The sequence below is a fragment of the Alternaria triticimaculans genome (genome assembly GCF_023758025.1).
Source record: "Alternaria triticimaculans strain BMP 0046 chromosome Unknown scaffold_4, whole genome shotgun sequence".
Classification (NCBI taxonomy): Eukaryota; Fungi; Ascomycota; class Dothideomycetes; order Pleosporales; family Pleosporaceae; genus Alternaria; species Alternaria triticimaculans.
In genome coordinates, this window is record NW_026055961.1 from 1,624,304 (window position 1) to 1,640,756 (window position 16,453).

Here is a 16,453-nt window from a genome sequence, read left to right on the forward strand (position 1 = left end):
CCCCCTTCTGGGCCCGGAACAGAACATCAAGAAACGGTAGGATACTTATAAGCTGCCGACTTTCTTAACAACAGCATTGCGAGTTGGGCGGGATGCGACCATACGATCAGACTTGTGAGCAGGAAGTTCTGGTGGAAGCTGTGGTGAAGAGACGGCGCGCTTGATAGCTGCCCTTGGCCGTGGTCTCACTATATGCGAAATGAGATATCGCTGCAGTACTTCACGAACATCACGTATATAGCCGAATCAAACTCCCAGACTACAGAAGTTGCCCTGATTCCATCGCTGCTCTGATATTGCTACCTTTTGACGCTTGTTTTGTCAAACAAAGATGCCCTGGTGAACGTGTCCATTGTCCTGCATTGCAGGGACCCAATCAGTCGATCTTTGGGCTAGCGAAAGTAGCATTACCTCATGCCTGCCTAACCGTGCTCTGTTCGTAGTTCCTCTCCTCGTCCCGCAACTGCAGCCGCAACTACCACCACCAACATCAACCCCCAAACACCACCAACCATGGCCGATTCCGATTCTTCGCTGTCCTCTGCGCCCCCGACCGACGACGAGATGGAGGTCGAGGTTTCGGAAGCAAGCGCTGCAAAGGCCGTACCTCAGAAAAAGAAGAAGAAGAATGGCACAATCTTGACCTTTTTCAAGCATCGCTCGCCCTCGCCGCCTCCACGAAAACGAGCGCCTTCTCCACCGCATGAGGCCGTACCAGAGGATAATCCAGACATTGCTGTACGTGTTGGACGCGTCCGTCGCGTCGTGACGCGCCGCATTGCACCGCAATCGCGCATAAATCCTCCACCCAGACATCGCTAATGCCATGCGCTATAGTTCATTGTAATGTTTCGGTCGCGCTTCAACGAAGCCTTTCCTCGCGGTTCGCCTCACGTAGGGCCTCAAGACATCGAACAGGGTGTTGCGGAGGAGACGCCGTCCGCCGATGTCGAAGGCTTACTATGCGCCCTGCTCGGGCTCGTCCTCAATCGCAAGAAACCTGTCGAGTCAGTCTGACCCCTTTGCTCTTCACAAAGACATATTCCCCGGTCGCGTAGGCCTTACAGAGCGGATGGCGTAGTGCACGCGCTGACAAGTTGTGTGTTCTACAGGAAGGGTCACTACGGTCGCGCCCTCGAAGAGGCCATCCAAACCCAAAAATCACAATGGCCCACCAAATGGACTGGCAACCCCCTCAGTGGCGGTCGCAACTTCAACACAATGACAGCGGAAGAACGGGTAAGCCGCCGTCTATCCTGATCTCGCCAGATGCTAACTGTCGCCCAGGTCACCCTCCTCCACTCTCTCTGCCTCTGGAGCCTCAACCAAAACGAGCAAGTCAAGGTCATGATCAATACCGCATACAAGTCTCGCACTACCAAGGACAAACAAGATACAAACATCCCGTTGTCGGTACAAGCGTGGGGTCGCGATGGTGACAAGCGCCGGTATTACCTGGTCGAAGGACAGAACGACACCCACTTTCGCATCTACCGCGAGAGCGATCCCAAACTCAAGAACGTACAGTGGATCAGTGTCGCTGGCTCAATCGATGAGCTAAGAGCGCTTGCGACGAAGCTGGAGGAAGTAGACGGACACAAAGAGGCCAAGGCACTCGGCGAGCGCATGCTCAACGCTGTGCCACGATTCGAGGCTTCAGAAAACGTATGTCCTCGTTCCTTCTATACATCATCTTGTGCTAATAACCATGCAGAAACGCAAGCGACGCGAGTACACCCGTCAGCGCAAAGACGCTTTCACGCGCCCAGAACTCGGTTTCTCCCTATACGAAGGCCGCACCCGTGGCAAGCGCCAACGATATACGTTTGATGAAGAGGACGATTTCGACTCGGACAACACCTCTGTACGTCGGTCAGGGCGGCAGTCAGGCCGCGACACACCCGCTGCGCCTTCTGGTCCTACTGTCACCGCTAGCGGTCGACAAGTCCGGTCTCGAGCAACTGGTTTATACGGTGAGACGCTACTCAGTGGACAAGTCACCGATCACCCATCGCCTGCAACTGGCGATTACGTACGGTCTGATGTGTCGGAGGAGCCTGGCCCTGGCCGATCAACCCGCGCCGCCAACAGGGGCCCTACCAACGGCCGCTCACTGAACCGGGCAGTAGATTCCGAAGATGAGGAGGATGCAACATCTTGGGACGGTGGAGATGATGACGAGGAAGAGCCAGATCAGATGGAGCTCGACGATGATGAAGACGATGCGGCGGAGGACTCGTCAGATGAAGAGGAGGAACCACACAGCCTCATGGTCACTCTGCGTTACCGGAAAGGCGCAACTGATGGCTCTGCTGCTCCCGACCAAGACGCGCCCATGGCAAATGGCGTCGACCACGATGCTACTGCTGCGACAGTAGCCGACACAGGCGCGCCAAAACAGCCTGAGGTTGCGCCTGCTCCAGAACCCTCAGCCCCTACATCCGAGCCCAGTTCTACCACGAACGGGATCTCCCAACCCGTCATCCCCGTCGCAAACCAACAGCTTCCCACAGGCAACCCAGAAGCGCTCCCCAAACTCGACGGCTTCTTCTCCGCCCCAACACCGCCGTACAGCGCCCCCGAGGAAGCACCAAAACACCAGACTCCCGTCGACGTCCCCACCAACTCTTACGAAGCACCTCCACCACCGCAACATCCCACACCTGCTCCTACCGCCAGCTGGCAATAGATCTGCCTGCGCACTTAATCAAGCCGTTTTCTCATGCATGCTACACATCGTTTCCCAACTCCCATGTGCGGCTGTCTTCAATTCAATTCTATACACGTTGTTCTTTTCTTGTCCTGTCCCTGTCATAGCTAGAGAAAGACAGATACCCATGGCGTTTTCCAATTCTTTACCTCCTGTACCTGAAGATAGGAGGTGAGATTAAGGTGTTGTCTCTCGTTAGGTTAGCGTTGTGTTAGGATACGTATGGGCATCGGATGTCTACAGTTATATCGGGTGTTGCTCATGAGTGGTAGACAATGGCACTTTTACACAAAGGGATGATAGCCTGGATGGCTGGGACACAGATACTCGGTGTGCACTGAGGGATGTGTAGGAGGAGAAGTTCAATAAATGCAACTTGTGTTGTCATTATGAGCAGCTGTGCGATTGTGTTGTGATGCTTCTTGTGAACCAGGTACATTGACAGTATCGTGAGCTTCGTATCTAGCGAAGCTCACGATACTGTCAATGTACCTGGGCATACGTCTTGCTTCAGGCACATCAGGCCCATACCTAATCAAATAGATTTGGACTTGATGCTCCGAAAGCAAGACGTATGCTTTCGCTCCACAATGCCACCGCCGCCGCTACTGGTGTTATATACATTCAGTCATGTCGTCGTACACATATACGTCCACTCCACGCTTCACCTCGGTAAAGCGCCCGGTATGGCTCCCGCAATGCCCGTCGTAGTCCGACTCTGCAGTTTCGGTCTCCCCGACCCCTTGGGCCGGTCTCTCTGCTCGCCGCGCCACCGCATGCCGTCTTCCCGGGTATTCCTACTCTGGCTACGAGAGTCTGGTACACTGGGTTTCCTAACCCCAGCTCTGATCTCCGCCTCTCGCATTTTCTGGCCTTCTGCTTCTATGCGCTCTTCTAGGGTAGCGTTTTCGGCGATGGGGCTGGGGATGAAGGATGTTGAGCCGGGAGCTGTGCCGTTTCCTTCCATTACGGCGATTTCGTCGTCCTCGTCCTCTTCGTTCTCGCCGGCTGCTGCGTCGGCGTCCTCGGTGGCTCCGCCTCGTGTGTTGTGTTTGCGGGGCCAGAGTGAGGGGAGCACGATTTGCTGGAAGCGCGGTTCTACGGCTCGCTCGTCGAACCAGGCATGGACGCGGGATTCGATAAGCTGGGCGATTTTGGGTACGTCTTGAAGTCGTGATCGCGAACCAACCAGGGAACGCACGGAGAGGTCGAGGCGGTAGTCGTCTAGGAAAGTGAAAGCTAAAGTGGTGGGACGGTGTGGTGGGGCGCCTGATGAGGATGCTGGACGACTCGGCGAGGAACCTCGGTGTGTGTTTGATGTTGGCGATGGCATGGGCGCGGTGGTTGGTGGAGGCGAGGACGAGGGTATGAAGGACACGGCCAGGGTTCCTGAGAATCGTACAATGCTCACCGCGAGCGCGACTGGCAAGACTGCGGACATGGGTTTCGGCCAGTTCAGGTTCAGTGTCGTCTCTACGCCGATGGTAATGACATCGCTCAGATCAACGTCCATGCGCGCTTGCAGTCTCTCCTTCTCATCTGTATTGCCTGGCCCGTACCAGAATCCGTCTTCTGCTGGCATGACTCGGCAGTTGCTGAAGATGGGGAACTCATCACCCAATGCTATCTCCGTCACCCTGATCTCGCCAATCCAGTCCGGCTTGCTGCCCGTGTTCAAGATGTCGGTGAGCGAAGTAAGGATTGCATCGTCCTGGCGTGCATCGGCTCTCAGCTGTGCGATTGTTTGCGCAATGAGCACATTGAACCAATCTAAGCTCTCCGGTTGGTGTCCCTTCACGTTGTAATACGTCTTCGCGAGGATAGTCTGTATGCTTGGACCTCCCCTGCTCTCCTCGCCTTTTCTTATTATACTTCTCGATGGTTTGTGCCGTAAAGAGAGAGACGTCGAGTTTGCGCGCGTTCTCAATTGCTTATACGACTGTTGGTGGGCCAAGGTTCGAGCTCGGCGGAGCGAGTTGAGATGCAATGCGCGGTCGTCGGCAGACGGTGGCTCTCCGAAGATGAAGAACTTTATGAAGCAGAACATCAAAATCGCAATCGAGAGCTGGCCGAGTAGGAACCCTTGTGTGAAGGAGAGTCTATGGTAGGTTAGCGGGGTCTCTGCATTTGATGGGCAACTGTACGATGACGAGCCGCCCTGTGTGACGGGCAGCGCCACGGGCGTGGGCACTGCTTTGACCATAGTCGCGACTGGAGAGTTGCTACCGCGTTGACAATTGCATGTTGGGTGTGGGTGGTGCTTTCGAGCAGAGGCAGGCAGACGTAATTGTGCATCGGACCTTGGAAGGATGCCGACCTAGCCATATCGATAAGCCTCCTAATGACTCCACGCCCATCTCCGCAGCCCCGAGGTCTCCCCAGACTCAGACCCGCGACGAGGCACGACTCTACCTAGGATGCCCCTTCTCTCCAAGGTCGTCACCTTCAGGACCCCCACCAACCGCGCCGCTGCCATCAAGGCGAATAGAGTCATCCGATCCATCAAGAGCAGATACCGCGCCCAGGCCTTCCTGTTCCTCGCGTACCACTTCTTCCTCACGTCGCCTATGCACCTCGACATCTTCATCATGTTCTTCATTCTCGTCAGCAACTTCATGAACCGGCAACAGGCCTTTCCCAGCCAATTGGTCATCGAGGGGCTCCGCTTTCTGATCGACGAGAGGAGGTTCATCATGCCTTGAGTGCTGGTGTACCAAGCCTCACTTCCGACGCGATACAGAACTACCCTGGATTACTCGCGTACACATATCAGGTGCGCGACGTGGTTTCGTTGCCCCTTCACCTGAACCAGACGGAGATAGCGGCAGTTGCAAGTCCGATTGGTTGCCAAGCTCCCCACCTCTGGACCAGTTCAAGATCGCATACCATTGTAGCGTCCTCAACCTCCTTATGGATTTCGATACCCAAAGTCAGAGCCTATCGCCAGGTGCTGCGACTCACAACCCCAATCTCATCCTCCCAGCAACTTGCGACCCACCATCTGAGCACAATCCGCCCAAGCGAGCAGTATGGATAGTAGGTCATCAAGTATGTTGCCTTGGTCACGATAGCTAACATCTACTCAGGTCTTTGGAGCGACCGGCCACATGGGACGATCCCTCGTTCGAGCGATACTAGCGCACGGCGACCAATGCACCGCGGTGGGATGGACCGAAGAGAACACACCTGAACAGATGGATAAGTGGAAGAACAGAAACTGCTTGGGTTTACTATGCGACGTGAGAGTGCGCGAGACAGTGGACCAGGTTATCAGGAAGAGCATCGAATACTGGGGCCAGGTGGATGTCATAGCGAACAGCACCGGCTACGGCGTCATAGCAGCATGCGAGGACCAGGACGAGTACGACCTGCGCAATCAATTCACCACAAACTTTCTCGGAACCCTACACATCTTGCAACTTTCCCTCCCATACTTTCGCTCACAAAACTCCGGCCGATACCTCATATTCTCATCCACGGCTGGAGCCCTCGGCGTGCCTGGCCTCGGCCCGTACTGTGCGACCAAGTACGCCGTGGAAGGGCTCATAGAGTCGATGTTGTACGAAGTCGATATCTTCAACATCAAAGCAACACTTGTCGAGCCTGGGCATGTTCGATTGGACGAGCCGGATGACAACATATTACCACCCAGCTATACTTCGATGCCCGTTCCAGGAACAGGTCCGCCGAAGCCGAAACGTTACGGTCATTTCTTTGTGAAACCGAACCCCAGCGAGCCCTATGCGGGTCTGACAAGTCCGGCGCAACACGCGCGACGGATGGTACAGTGGCTGAACGATAGACAACCGGTGAGCGCTGTGAAGAGCGCAGAGCTGGTGTGGCAACTGGGTCATTGCAGCTATCCCCCGTTGCGCTTGATTTTGGGTAGCTACGCCGTGGAAAGTATTCGCGACAGGCTGAAGAGCATCACTGAAGAGGTAGGCAATGTTCCTTTGCGCTGCGCCTAACATATTAACTCCTCACAGATCGAGGACTGGAAGCATCTTTCGTTTCCTGTTTCCATGCCCCCGGAAGAAGAGGATGGAAAGGATAATCTCAAAGAGGAGCAGGAGCAAGACGACGAACAGATGCAGGACTGAAGAGGACCGTCCGCTATTGGTACAACTGACGCGCGGAATCCCCATGCTGTACCCGCTTATACAGATGCCACAACTTCGAATCATATCGCTTGAACGTAACGCGACAAACGACTTATCGGTGTTTTGAACGTTTTCAGTATGATGATATGGTTACTCTTTCTATTAATGTCGAAAGAAACGAGACCGAAACCTTTCTCAGCTTACAGTCATCGCAATTGGGTCAGCTCGCTTCGCATGCTGTGCCACCTTGATCTATCTGTATAACGGGATTAGAACACGCGATGCGAACTTGTTTGCTGCTTCCTTTGTCGCACGAGGTTTGCTTGTTACCTGCTTACCGTGCTTTCTAGATGCATCTATTACTACATCTTGTCCCTTGCACCATCTGGAATCTTTCGATTCCACGCCAGACTGCCGTCATGGACAACGAAATCCGACCGGCCTGGCAGTCCCCGACTTTCGCTCCTAATTCTCCTGGGACTGGTCGAGATAGCTGGAAAACCGCTCCAGGCTCACCGAGAGAAGACTTCAGATTCAATGTTGACGCTATTTCTGAGGAATGCGAAACAAATTCCAGCGAGGTTCAGAAGTCGAGTAGACAGCCATACGTACCGAGGTGGGAGTGCAACGAAAAGTTGGACTATGTCGAACATGATCCAGATATCGACGGCATCGATTGGAGACCTGGCTTCAAGCACCAGTTTCCATGGATCGGCTTTGCGGGACTTGTGGTGATCTTCGTGGCCACTGCTACGGCTGTAGCCATTCTGGTGTGTTCGCATAAGAAGCGAGTCAAAGATTGGCCATTCACTAGGTATGTTCGGCAGATACAGTCTCATGCAGATATCAATTAATGAAACAGTTTCCCTGCTCAGCCGAACGTCCTCCTCAACATCGCAAACCAGATCCAAAATCTGGGGCTGATCACTTTGGTAAGCCATGGATTGGCTATCGCATGGTGGAGAACAGCCTTGCGCGGTAGCTCTCTCCGCGTGCTACATAAGAATCACGCATATTCTTACAGCTTCTACGCGATTGTCACCTCCGGCAGGTACTTCAACTTGGTCGCTCTCGCTGCACTCATGACGAAGTTTGCTGTCGTGGATAGCACCCTATTTCAAAAATCGACGAGGACTATCGTAACTCAGCAAAAGGAGTACGCCAATTCCACCATGACTGCATGGGTCGAGAGAGACTGGCCGAAGCGATTAGGAGGTCTTCCCGCACAAGATGGCACCACCAGACTGAATCTTGCTTCCTGGGCCGGTGTTCTGGATGCGTACAACGGCAAGCTCGCAAATGGGAAGGTGCATGACGGTCTTAACGATACTGCGTCTTTCTTCGAGTGTCCATATCGTCAGGAATGCAGTAGTGCTGTCGAAGGTCTAGGGTTTGCGTTCAATTGCACAAGCGATTACCAACAGGTTGACTATGGATTAGAAGAACCGGGTTCATATCCGCTATGGCATGTCAATTTCAACCCACAATGGGCAACCGAAACGAAATCATACGCCAGCATCAATCTCGAGATGTTATATGTTGATAGCCGAACCGGGGGAGACGACTCATGCCCGGGTCGTAAGACTACACGCACATGCGAGATCATACCCGCAGTCGTTCAGTATCCAGTTACTGTCATGGTACCAAGCAAAGAAGAACTTGATGGCAAGAACATCGTCACACACATCAAGTTCTTCAACACCGAAGATCCACGGCCCATCGGAGCTAATCTCAATGGAATCAGACAAATTGATGGACTGAAAGTGTTAAAGACCGTCAGTCTCGACGAAAGGATCAACGACCCTTCCACTGTCGGGAGTCTGACTTATATCATGAATAACCTCTATGGGTCCTCGGCGAACCTCACTTATGACAATGGCTGGGATCTCAGTTCTCGAGGTGCTTCCACGCAGACTACATTTTACTCAGACAACGATGAGGTAATGAAGGACGCCTGCTGGTTCAACATTAACAAGCCTGGTCGGGATGATCCCACCATTGAGATGCTGCGTAAGCTTAACACACTGAGCTTTGTGACTGCGTTGTACATCAAAGGGGCTCCTAAGACCGATAGAGACGAGCGCAAAGCCCTCGGCATGGCCAGTCAAAACATCACCACATCAATCACCGGCATCGTAGAAGAATACCTCACCTCCTCCGCCTACGTCTACGGCGCCCTCGCAGCAACCTTCATCACCGTCATACTCGTCCTACCCGTCTACTGGGGCTTCTGGCAACTGGGTCGCAAAGTCACTCTAGGTCCACTTGAGATCTCACAAGCATTCGGTGCGCCCATCATCGCGCCCGACAAGATGAAAGCATACCACGGCGACTTTGACCAGGTGCTCGAGGATGTTGGGGATAGGAGAGTACAGTACGGGCAGCTCAGGAATGCGCCGCCAGGGCAGATGGGTCTTGCGGAGCCAGAGAGGGTGGTGGTGCCCAAGGCTAGTCATCGGTGGCGGGTTAGTGGGCAGAGGGAGAACAGGAGAATTGGGCTGGGTGCAGTCTTTGGAGGCGCGGTCGCTGCTACCATGTCGGGGAATGCGAGGGATTGAGTGTGATCTGATGAAATGTCGTGGGTAATACGAGTGCGAGGCAAGGGCGAGTCTGTGCAGTCATCCGGATTGCAGTATCTGGTAATCAAAGGGTAATGACTTAATGTATAATACAGGAAGGCGAATATAGTAAGATATTGATGCAAGTGCAAAAAGAATACCTCCAGCTTCACAGTTTCCAAGTTCTTGTCATCTCGTCTGCCACGCTTCGCATCCCGCTGCTAGTGCGGGAGGGCCGGCGCTAGCCTCGCTTACGGCCACGTTTCAATCACGTGTGCTCATCACCAGCTCAAAAACATACTCTTTCCACCACAACGTCGCCAGGACGTATAGATTAGCAAAAAGAAAGCAATGCATCGGCCGGGAATCGAACCCGGGGCTAGCCGAAACTGTCCTGTGAAGGATGGCAACGGCTAATTTTACCACTAAACCACCGATGCGGAGGCCGAGACCAGAGAACTGGACTGCTTGATGAAAACTCAGCAAAATTGATAGAATATAGCTGGAGCAAACAATGTGTGGGCAGTAGCGAGTACCTGTGTTGTCGTCTAGACAGGAGAAAAATCCTACTTTCCAGAGTTTGGTCCCACTCTCGTGCATCCTGATTGGCCGCGTGGGGTCGGACAAGGCGTTCGGCGAATCCGGGCAAGGCTGGACTTGTTACGCCTCACACCAGGCGTGTGTCGGCTCTACATATCTTTTCCACGAGGCGATAGTTTTAGTCTCTCCGATTACCACCTTGTTCGCCAATGAATACACCCAAGAGCAATTGAGGCAACCAGTTCGAAATGAGACTTGCTTCTACATATCAACACGCAGTTCACATGGCCAGTATGGCACATGTAGTGCGTTGAGATTACCTAGGTAGTGTTAGGCTGACATGTGTGGTATGTATGATACGACTTCAGCCGCTAGTAGAGAGAAGGTAGCAGCAGGAAGACATTCGACTAGGAATCGGCACTCAATGGCGGCTGTATGAGAGGCGGGAGGCGCACTCATTGCCGATGTGGAAATCTTCCGGAGTGCGGGGACATTATCTACATGCAATCAATTCTCCGACGCTTGAACGTTTCAGCCCTTGTACGCCGCAACACCAAGACAATGTACATTAAACGTGACCCAGCCGCCAGAGGAAGGTAGCATATTTGGCTGGATAAGAACCATCACGAGTGGGAAGGATTGAAGAATGCTCTCCTATGCGTGGGACAATATCCCAGCTTATCAACCCACCTACCTAATGAGGCCGAAAGACCGTCCTTAATTGCAGCCACTACAGCAGTAAAGGTGTGCGTGGTAATCAGCGGTGGAAATTTACCATGAAAGAACACATGGTATATCATTGGGCATGCCGCAGCAGCCCTCATCGCTGCAAGCCCTGAACAGCGCCGACAACCACAGCTCTTGATCCAACCCAAGAAACTACACCCACGATCATGCAGTTCTCTCTTCTCCTCGTCGCGGCGTATGCCTGCACCGCCTCCGCACGCCTGTCCTGGTCCTTGGCAAAAGCGTCCAACCCCACCGCCGACCAAAGAGACGCATACATTAAGATCGAAGCTGCAATGACAAAGGCCGTCGCTCGCTATGAGAAGTACTCCGACGCAAACAAGACGATTCGTGTGGCCTACGCCCCGGGTGTCCCTACTGCCGAGGCGAACTACAACGGCGATCTACGATTCGGCTCCAACCGCGCTTACATGACGGAAAGGACTGCGATGCATGAGATAAGCCACACGCTAGGAGTCGGCCAGACAGCGGCTTTTGACAGAAAGTGTGCTGCAGGCGACTGGCGCACGGCACTATCCCTGATCAGGAGCTTCGATGGAGCAAATGCGAAGATTACTTGCGGTGGTGGACACTTCTGGCCATACGGTATGACAAAAACGCGATGTTCCAACTGTACGTGAAACATAGACTGACTTGCCACGTCGATAATTCAGGCCTGAACTATGATACTGAGTGGAGCGAGACGAATGCAAACCGGCATGTGCAGTTGATTGAGGCTATGCTGACTGACGGGATGTGAGGTGGTTGTTTTCCAGTATACTGTTACAATTTAGCGTTTATACAATGCGAACGAGCCCCGATCAATCATTGTGCTACCATCGTTTACCAACTGAAGTGCTCCGTTGTCTTCCAACCTGCCGCAGACCATGCGGATAGGGCAACGATACATGTCTGAGTTTCCTCGCCGTTTATTGCTTCAACTTCCAGACGCTAATCATGTCGTCGCCGCGACTTTGTTTGAAAGAGACTGGGGGCTTCCAATACACAACCCTTTCGAACGAGCCCTGCTCCTTTCCTGTTCCGAGAAGATTGCCGGAGTCGTCGAACAGGCCATCAGCACCATCGGCTAGAAGGTTCCAGTGTACACCGTTCAGACCCCATGGCGGACCTTGAGCTTTCAGAGGCTTCCACATTGGAAATTCGAGGCACACGAGAACACCAGTTGGCGACAAAAGGCTCTTCATGCGATCGGCCCAATCTCTTCGCATCTCAGGAAGCAGGGCACACAGAAACTTGATCGACGTTATTAGCACTCGTTAGGAGCATGTCGGTCGGGACTCTTTGCATGCCGAACGTACTGTATAGTCGTAGATTAGATCGAAACCCTGGAAATCAGGTCCGAAATGAGCCTCGAATCCCTTTTGGAAGAAATCGCCGAGCACGACGTCAGCGACATGGCCAGCTGAAGGATCTAGATGAGATTTGACGTTCTCGTTGGCGGTATTCACTGCTCCTTGGGAAATTTCTAGACCCCATGTCCTGAAGCCATGACGTGCTAATAGCGCCACATCATGCCCCTTACCGCAGCCCTAATGCACGATGAGCCTCTTGTCAAGTACGCTCGTTACGAGACACCTACAGGCACAAATGCCTTCAACTGCCGTTGACTCTGGTCTCGGAACAGCGTCTCGCGATAAGGGTGTTCTTCAAGGAACATAGTCAGAGCAGGCGAAGCTTGGACCCGATCCCACAGATCCTGTTCCTTCTGTTCCCACAGTTTGGCCCACCCGTCGCTCTGTGCATCCCGGGTGCTGGAACCGTTAGTTGTGGCTACGGAAGTGGCGGCACGTGGCGCTCCTTACCTGTAGCCATCAAAGTGGGAGACCAAGCGGGTCCTGTTTTCAGCAAACTGGGTTTCGGAACTCATGGTGCAGGTGCGGAAGGATGCAAGGATTCAGGATGTCACGGCAAAGCCTGGAAGCCGGTTCAGTGGTGATAGAGATCTGTTGATCCATGCGCCACGCTAACCTCGTGCCTGACGCTACCTGGCTGGAGACAGCGCATCCTTGACGTCACCCCACATTTTTACCAACAACACCAGTAACTTGCTTCGGGATACTTGCCTGCCCAATCGCGCGAGCTTGTGGTCTTTCGCACCCATCGATAGTGAGCCAGATACGGTAGGGTTTTAGGGTTACGGCTGTGCGGCTTAGAGCACGACCGGGGCGTGGCTATGGTAGTGCTGAGAACAACATCTCGTTGCATAGATCCAATATCGGAGTTAAGCACAGGCTATGTGCCTACCGACCCACATGGACACTACTGGACACAGCCGTTCTTGCCACTACGGCTAGCCAATAAAGACTATGCGGGAAGTCACTGCGTTGTGACGCCACAGCCTTGGGGACTTCAAGATTAACTTTGCTAGCCGACATCCGAATGATATTACCCGACTTCCTGCTTCCTCGCTTCAAAAGCCACATCTTGGCCATTCATAGGCCAAGACTTTGGAGTTGAACGTCATAGGGGCGCAGTAGGGAGAACAAGAATAGAGCTTTGCGCCTGGCAGCTGGTTCCGAGATGCCGTTTGGCTCCGCGAGAGCCACTCGGAGCTTGAGTCGTTGCAGTGCACTCGCTCACCGTTCCAATGCGCTGGCGCGTAGCACTTTCCATGAATCTTGGAGGGATGCCACTTGCGGCTCTACAAGAGTCACGGCAGGCGCACTCTCTTAGTATGAGTTCCGAAGCTTAGTGAGCGCCATACTCCTTCTCCTTCTCATCTCTCTGTCGGAGACTTATACCAGCACCCATGGGTCGCCTTCTCCTAAACTCAGTTCCACACAGCGCGCGGACTCTATACTATCTGCGTTACCGGGTCGCTGTTGTATTCTTCATACTTGCCCTATTCCAGCAACAACATCTGTACCTCACTAGTCGACAAGCACTCTTGGAAAAGTACTCTGCGACCAACTTCAACTCCCACAACGAAGGAGACCTACAGGCTCGATCTTGGCAACCCGATGACGAAAGTTCGAAGTTGGAAGAAGAGCTAATAGCAAACCGGGCGTCTTGGAAAGTGCTTGGCGAGGGCTGGGAGGGCAAGGTGTTCGCCTACGGAGACTCGGTTATCAAGACGTTCACACCAGGGCGGAGTCCATTCCGAAATTGCGCGCCAGATGCGTCCAAATGGCCAACGGAAATACCCGCATCACTACAATTTGGGGGTTCCGCTGCCGACGATGCGAACGCGACGAAGAACGGCTTCCTTCCCGTGAGAGCACATTTCATGGCTTCTACAACGCCTGGCGAACCGGCCGAGTGGCACCTCGTCACCCCTCTGCTCAAAGGCGGAAATCTTCGTTCACTTGCCAACAAACTGTCGTCGGAAGAAACGCCTATGGCTTATAGTCAGGTTGATGGACGCTATCGGCCAGCCTTCAACCAACTACTTGAGAATCTGGGTACTTTACACCGTGCAGGCTACTGTCACGATGATATCAAGCCAGCGAACATCTTTGTTCAAGACGAGTCCCACTGGGCAATCGGCGACTTGGGCAACATACGAGAAGTGTCACACCCCTACCACTCGTCGCGTATCTGGAAAGACAACGACCAGCTAGGGGATTGCCGCGCAAACGATGTGCTACGGGCTTTGCAGACATACCTGAAGTTTATCCAGTCTTCTGTTGCCGATGAAGACGACTTCAATGCAGCCTTGTATAAAGGCCAGACACCCTTGAGCAGACTCTTTTGGTGGACACTTGCCGATACACCACATATGAGTGCCAATGAACTTCGTCAACGTTCCCTTTCCGAGCACCCTTTAGCGGAGACAAAGGTGGATGACAGAGTCCCTGTACCTGCGCAACCTCATGCTTTTCTGAGCCTGTTCCCCGAGCGCGAGGCGGTCAAGCGGGCCACTGACCATGCACTTATGACACGGATGGACGAGAGAAGCGTACGACTTTGGGGCATGGTGTGGTTGTTCGGCGTGCCCCAGCCGGATCTTTGTTGAGCGACTTTTAGCGGTTTGTGGAGTTTGATACCCGAGGTACACGGCGTTTTATTACTACCTAATGAATTGATTCTTCATTTTTCCGGCAGAGAAGCAGGTTCCAAATTGTCTGGTGTTACAAAGTTTATCTGATGAAAGTGAAGAACTCCTGTTGCATCGGGTATCAGCCATCTTGGCAAGAACAATCTCCCACACGTTGTTTCCTGCATTGCAGTCAGTTTGGCTCCCGTTTGGTGGAGGGCACACCGCTTACCTGTAATACATGATCTCACCACCAGGGGCAGTCGTCGTAATCAATACCGCCGCCGGCGAAATCACCGTTCTGGTAACTCGTGTACGTCGTCCTTGCCCTGTTTATGCGGTCTTTCTCGTCCTTAACCACAGCTTCGAGCTCTTCCCTGTCAAGCTTATTATGTTTCTTGACATATTCGTAGACCTGGTACAGCGAGAACTTCTTCGCCTTTGTCTTTGTGTTCTCGTTGACCTTGTATTCGACACCAGCGTCGACGAGTTCCTGAGCCGTGACCTTCCACCACTTCCTGAGGTACTTCTCTTGCATGTAGAGATGGTACTTGCCACTCTTGAATCGCAATGGAGCACTGGAAACAGGAGGCAACGCTCCACTAGCTCTGCGTTCTGCGTTCCACTGGTCGATGGCTCTCCGGATGATGTGATCGCGTGGTAGGTTTCTGCAGCAATCGCTGGATAACCATCCAAGGTACTGTTCGTCGAAGCGACTGATGTGCGCTAGTGTGTTCCCCCTGTGCTTCCCGGTTTGAATGAAGTAACTGTGCAGAGGGTTCCTGCGCGCGGACTCCGCGTCTGGAGATTGCTCGTTGATGTATTCGCGTTGTACGTCGAAAGACCCGGGGCCTTTACCCCGCCCGGCGTTGTTCCTTGGTGACGCGCCATAAGGCGAGCTGCGGTAGCCCTGGGTATGGCTCTTCTGCGGTGCCCGACCGTGGTAAGACATGGTAGATGTAGTTGGTAGTGTAGTGTGAAAGTACTTTTGCAAAAAGAGGAAATGATGGTGGGTACGAAAGAAATGGTAGCGAGCGCGCGTCCAGATAATCCTTCTCTCTCCACCTGAACCAGTGACGCCTGCGGAACCGGAGAAAGTACCGACAGCGAAGTTTCGCGATCACCGTTGGTGCTTATCGATAAGGCACGTGTTCACGCGTCTCCCGAGGTCCAACCGTAAGAGGAATAGACTCCTCACATTGAGATATCCAACCTTGGAAGGAACGTGGTTTGCAGTCCTGGTCAGACTGCTTCCGCTACCATTGAGCACACATACCGATTTACAAGTCGAATGACTCCAAATGACACTTCTCGGGGTGCTTCTAGACAGCCTCCGTTGTGGCGAACCACTTCGCTGCATCAAATGACTGGTCTTGAGGTCTGCTTTCGTTTTGAGCGAGTGCTGTGGTAGCAATAACCATGGCGAGGATCTTCGTACAAAGTGCACGAATGAACAATATCTCCTTGGGAAGGAAATGGAAAAGAACAGCCAGCCTGCGTCATCGCATACAGCAGTCAGTTTGGGCTTCAAAAGATGCTGTAGCAGGTGCAGTCATGCAATTTGCAACTACAGCTGTAGTCCTACCAGTCATTGCTCCTACGACCTTTGTTTTGCTAGTCAAACCTGCCCATTGCCGGATGGGAAGTATTTGCAGGTATCCGCTCTGTGACACGTCATCTGTCCAATGAACTGTACCTAGACGGTACCGCCGTCGAATTCTTTGTACTCATTCACAGTACATAGCATATGATCACGAGACGAAATTGTGTCCGCAGTAGCGAATAGCAGCTGTTATATGCATGCGGTGAGTGACATGCGGTG

At 53.1% G+C, this 16,453-nt stretch overlaps 8 protein-coding genes and 1 non-coding gene across 9 annotated transcripts; 5 read left to right on the forward strand and 4 right to left on the reverse strand.

The window, feature by feature from the left end:
- Positions 1-513: 513 nt before the first annotated feature.
- Positions 514-2,689, forward strand: J4E78_004115 (uncharacterized protein; the record flags this gene model as incomplete). Its single annotated transcript, XM_049364746.1, has 5 exons — positions 514-738; positions 838-1,007; positions 1,113-1,239; positions 1,288-1,665; positions 1,715-2,689. The coding sequence occupies 5 exons, from the start codon at positions 514-516 to the stop codon at positions 2,687-2,689; spliced, it is 1,875 nt and encodes a 624-aa protein (XP_049223824.1).
- Positions 2,690-3,374: 685 nt separating this feature from the next.
- MMM1 (ERMES complex subunit mmm1) lies at positions 3,375-4,913 on the reverse strand (the record flags this gene model as incomplete). Its single annotated transcript, XM_049364747.1, has 2 exons — positions 3,375-4,809; positions 4,855-4,913. 2 exons carry the CDS (start codon positions 4,911-4,913, stop codon positions 3,375-3,377), a joined length of 1,494 nt encoding a protein of 497 aa, XP_049223825.1.
- Positions 4,914-5,127: 214 nt separating this feature from the next.
- On the forward strand, positions 5,128-6,810 carry J4E78_004117 (uncharacterized protein; the record flags this gene model as incomplete). The annotated part of the gene is made up of 4 exons (XM_049364748.1): positions 5,128-5,396; positions 5,605-5,746; positions 5,797-6,648; positions 6,697-6,810. 4 exons carry the CDS (start codon positions 5,128-5,130, stop codon positions 6,808-6,810), a joined length of 1,377 nt encoding a protein of 458 aa, XP_049223826.1.
- A 419-nt stretch (positions 6,811-7,229) lies between these two features.
- J4E78_004118 (uncharacterized protein) lies at positions 7,230-9,368 on the forward strand (the record flags this gene model as incomplete). The annotated part of the gene is made up of 2 exons (XM_049364749.1): positions 7,230-7,624; positions 7,673-9,368. 2 exons carry the CDS (start codon positions 7,230-7,232, stop codon positions 9,366-9,368), a joined length of 2,091 nt encoding a protein of 696 aa, XP_049223827.1.
- Positions 9,369-9,720: 352 nt separating this feature from the next.
- On the reverse strand, positions 9,721-9,808 carry J4E78_004119. Its single transcript has one exon. It is a non-coding gene; the product is annotated as a tRNA-Gly (tRNA).
- A 993-nt stretch (positions 9,809-10,801) lies between these two features.
- J4E78_004120 (uncharacterized protein) lies at positions 10,802-11,394 on the forward strand (the record flags this gene model as incomplete). Its single annotated transcript, XM_049364750.1, has 2 exons — positions 10,802-11,240; positions 11,309-11,394. The coding sequence occupies 2 exons, from the start codon at positions 10,802-10,804 to the stop codon at positions 11,392-11,394; spliced, it is 525 nt and encodes a 174-aa protein (XP_049223828.1).
- Positions 11,395-11,563: 169 nt separating this feature from the next.
- On the reverse strand, positions 11,564-12,522 carry J4E78_004121 (uncharacterized protein; the record flags this gene model as incomplete). The annotated part of the gene is made up of 4 exons (XM_049364751.1): positions 11,564-11,887; positions 11,954-12,184; positions 12,235-12,406; positions 12,458-12,522. 4 exons carry the CDS (start codon positions 12,520-12,522, stop codon positions 11,564-11,566), a joined length of 792 nt encoding a protein of 263 aa, XP_049223829.1.
- Positions 12,523-13,404: 882 nt separating this feature from the next.
- On the forward strand, positions 13,405-14,610 carry J4E78_004122 (uncharacterized protein; the record flags this gene model as incomplete). The annotated part of the gene is made up of 1 exon (XM_049364752.1): positions 13,405-14,610. One exon carries the CDS (start codon positions 13,405-13,407, stop codon positions 14,608-14,610), a length of 1,206 nt encoding a protein of 401 aa, XP_049223830.1.
- A 268-nt stretch (positions 14,611-14,878) lies between these two features.
- J4E78_004123 (uncharacterized protein) lies at positions 14,879-15,583 on the reverse strand (the record flags this gene model as incomplete). Its single annotated transcript, XM_049364753.1, has 1 exon — positions 14,879-15,583. The coding sequence occupies one exon, from the start codon at positions 15,581-15,583 to the stop codon at positions 14,879-14,881; it is 705 nt and encodes a 234-aa protein (XP_049223831.1).
- Between the last annotated feature and the right edge of the window lie 870 nt (positions 15,584-16,453).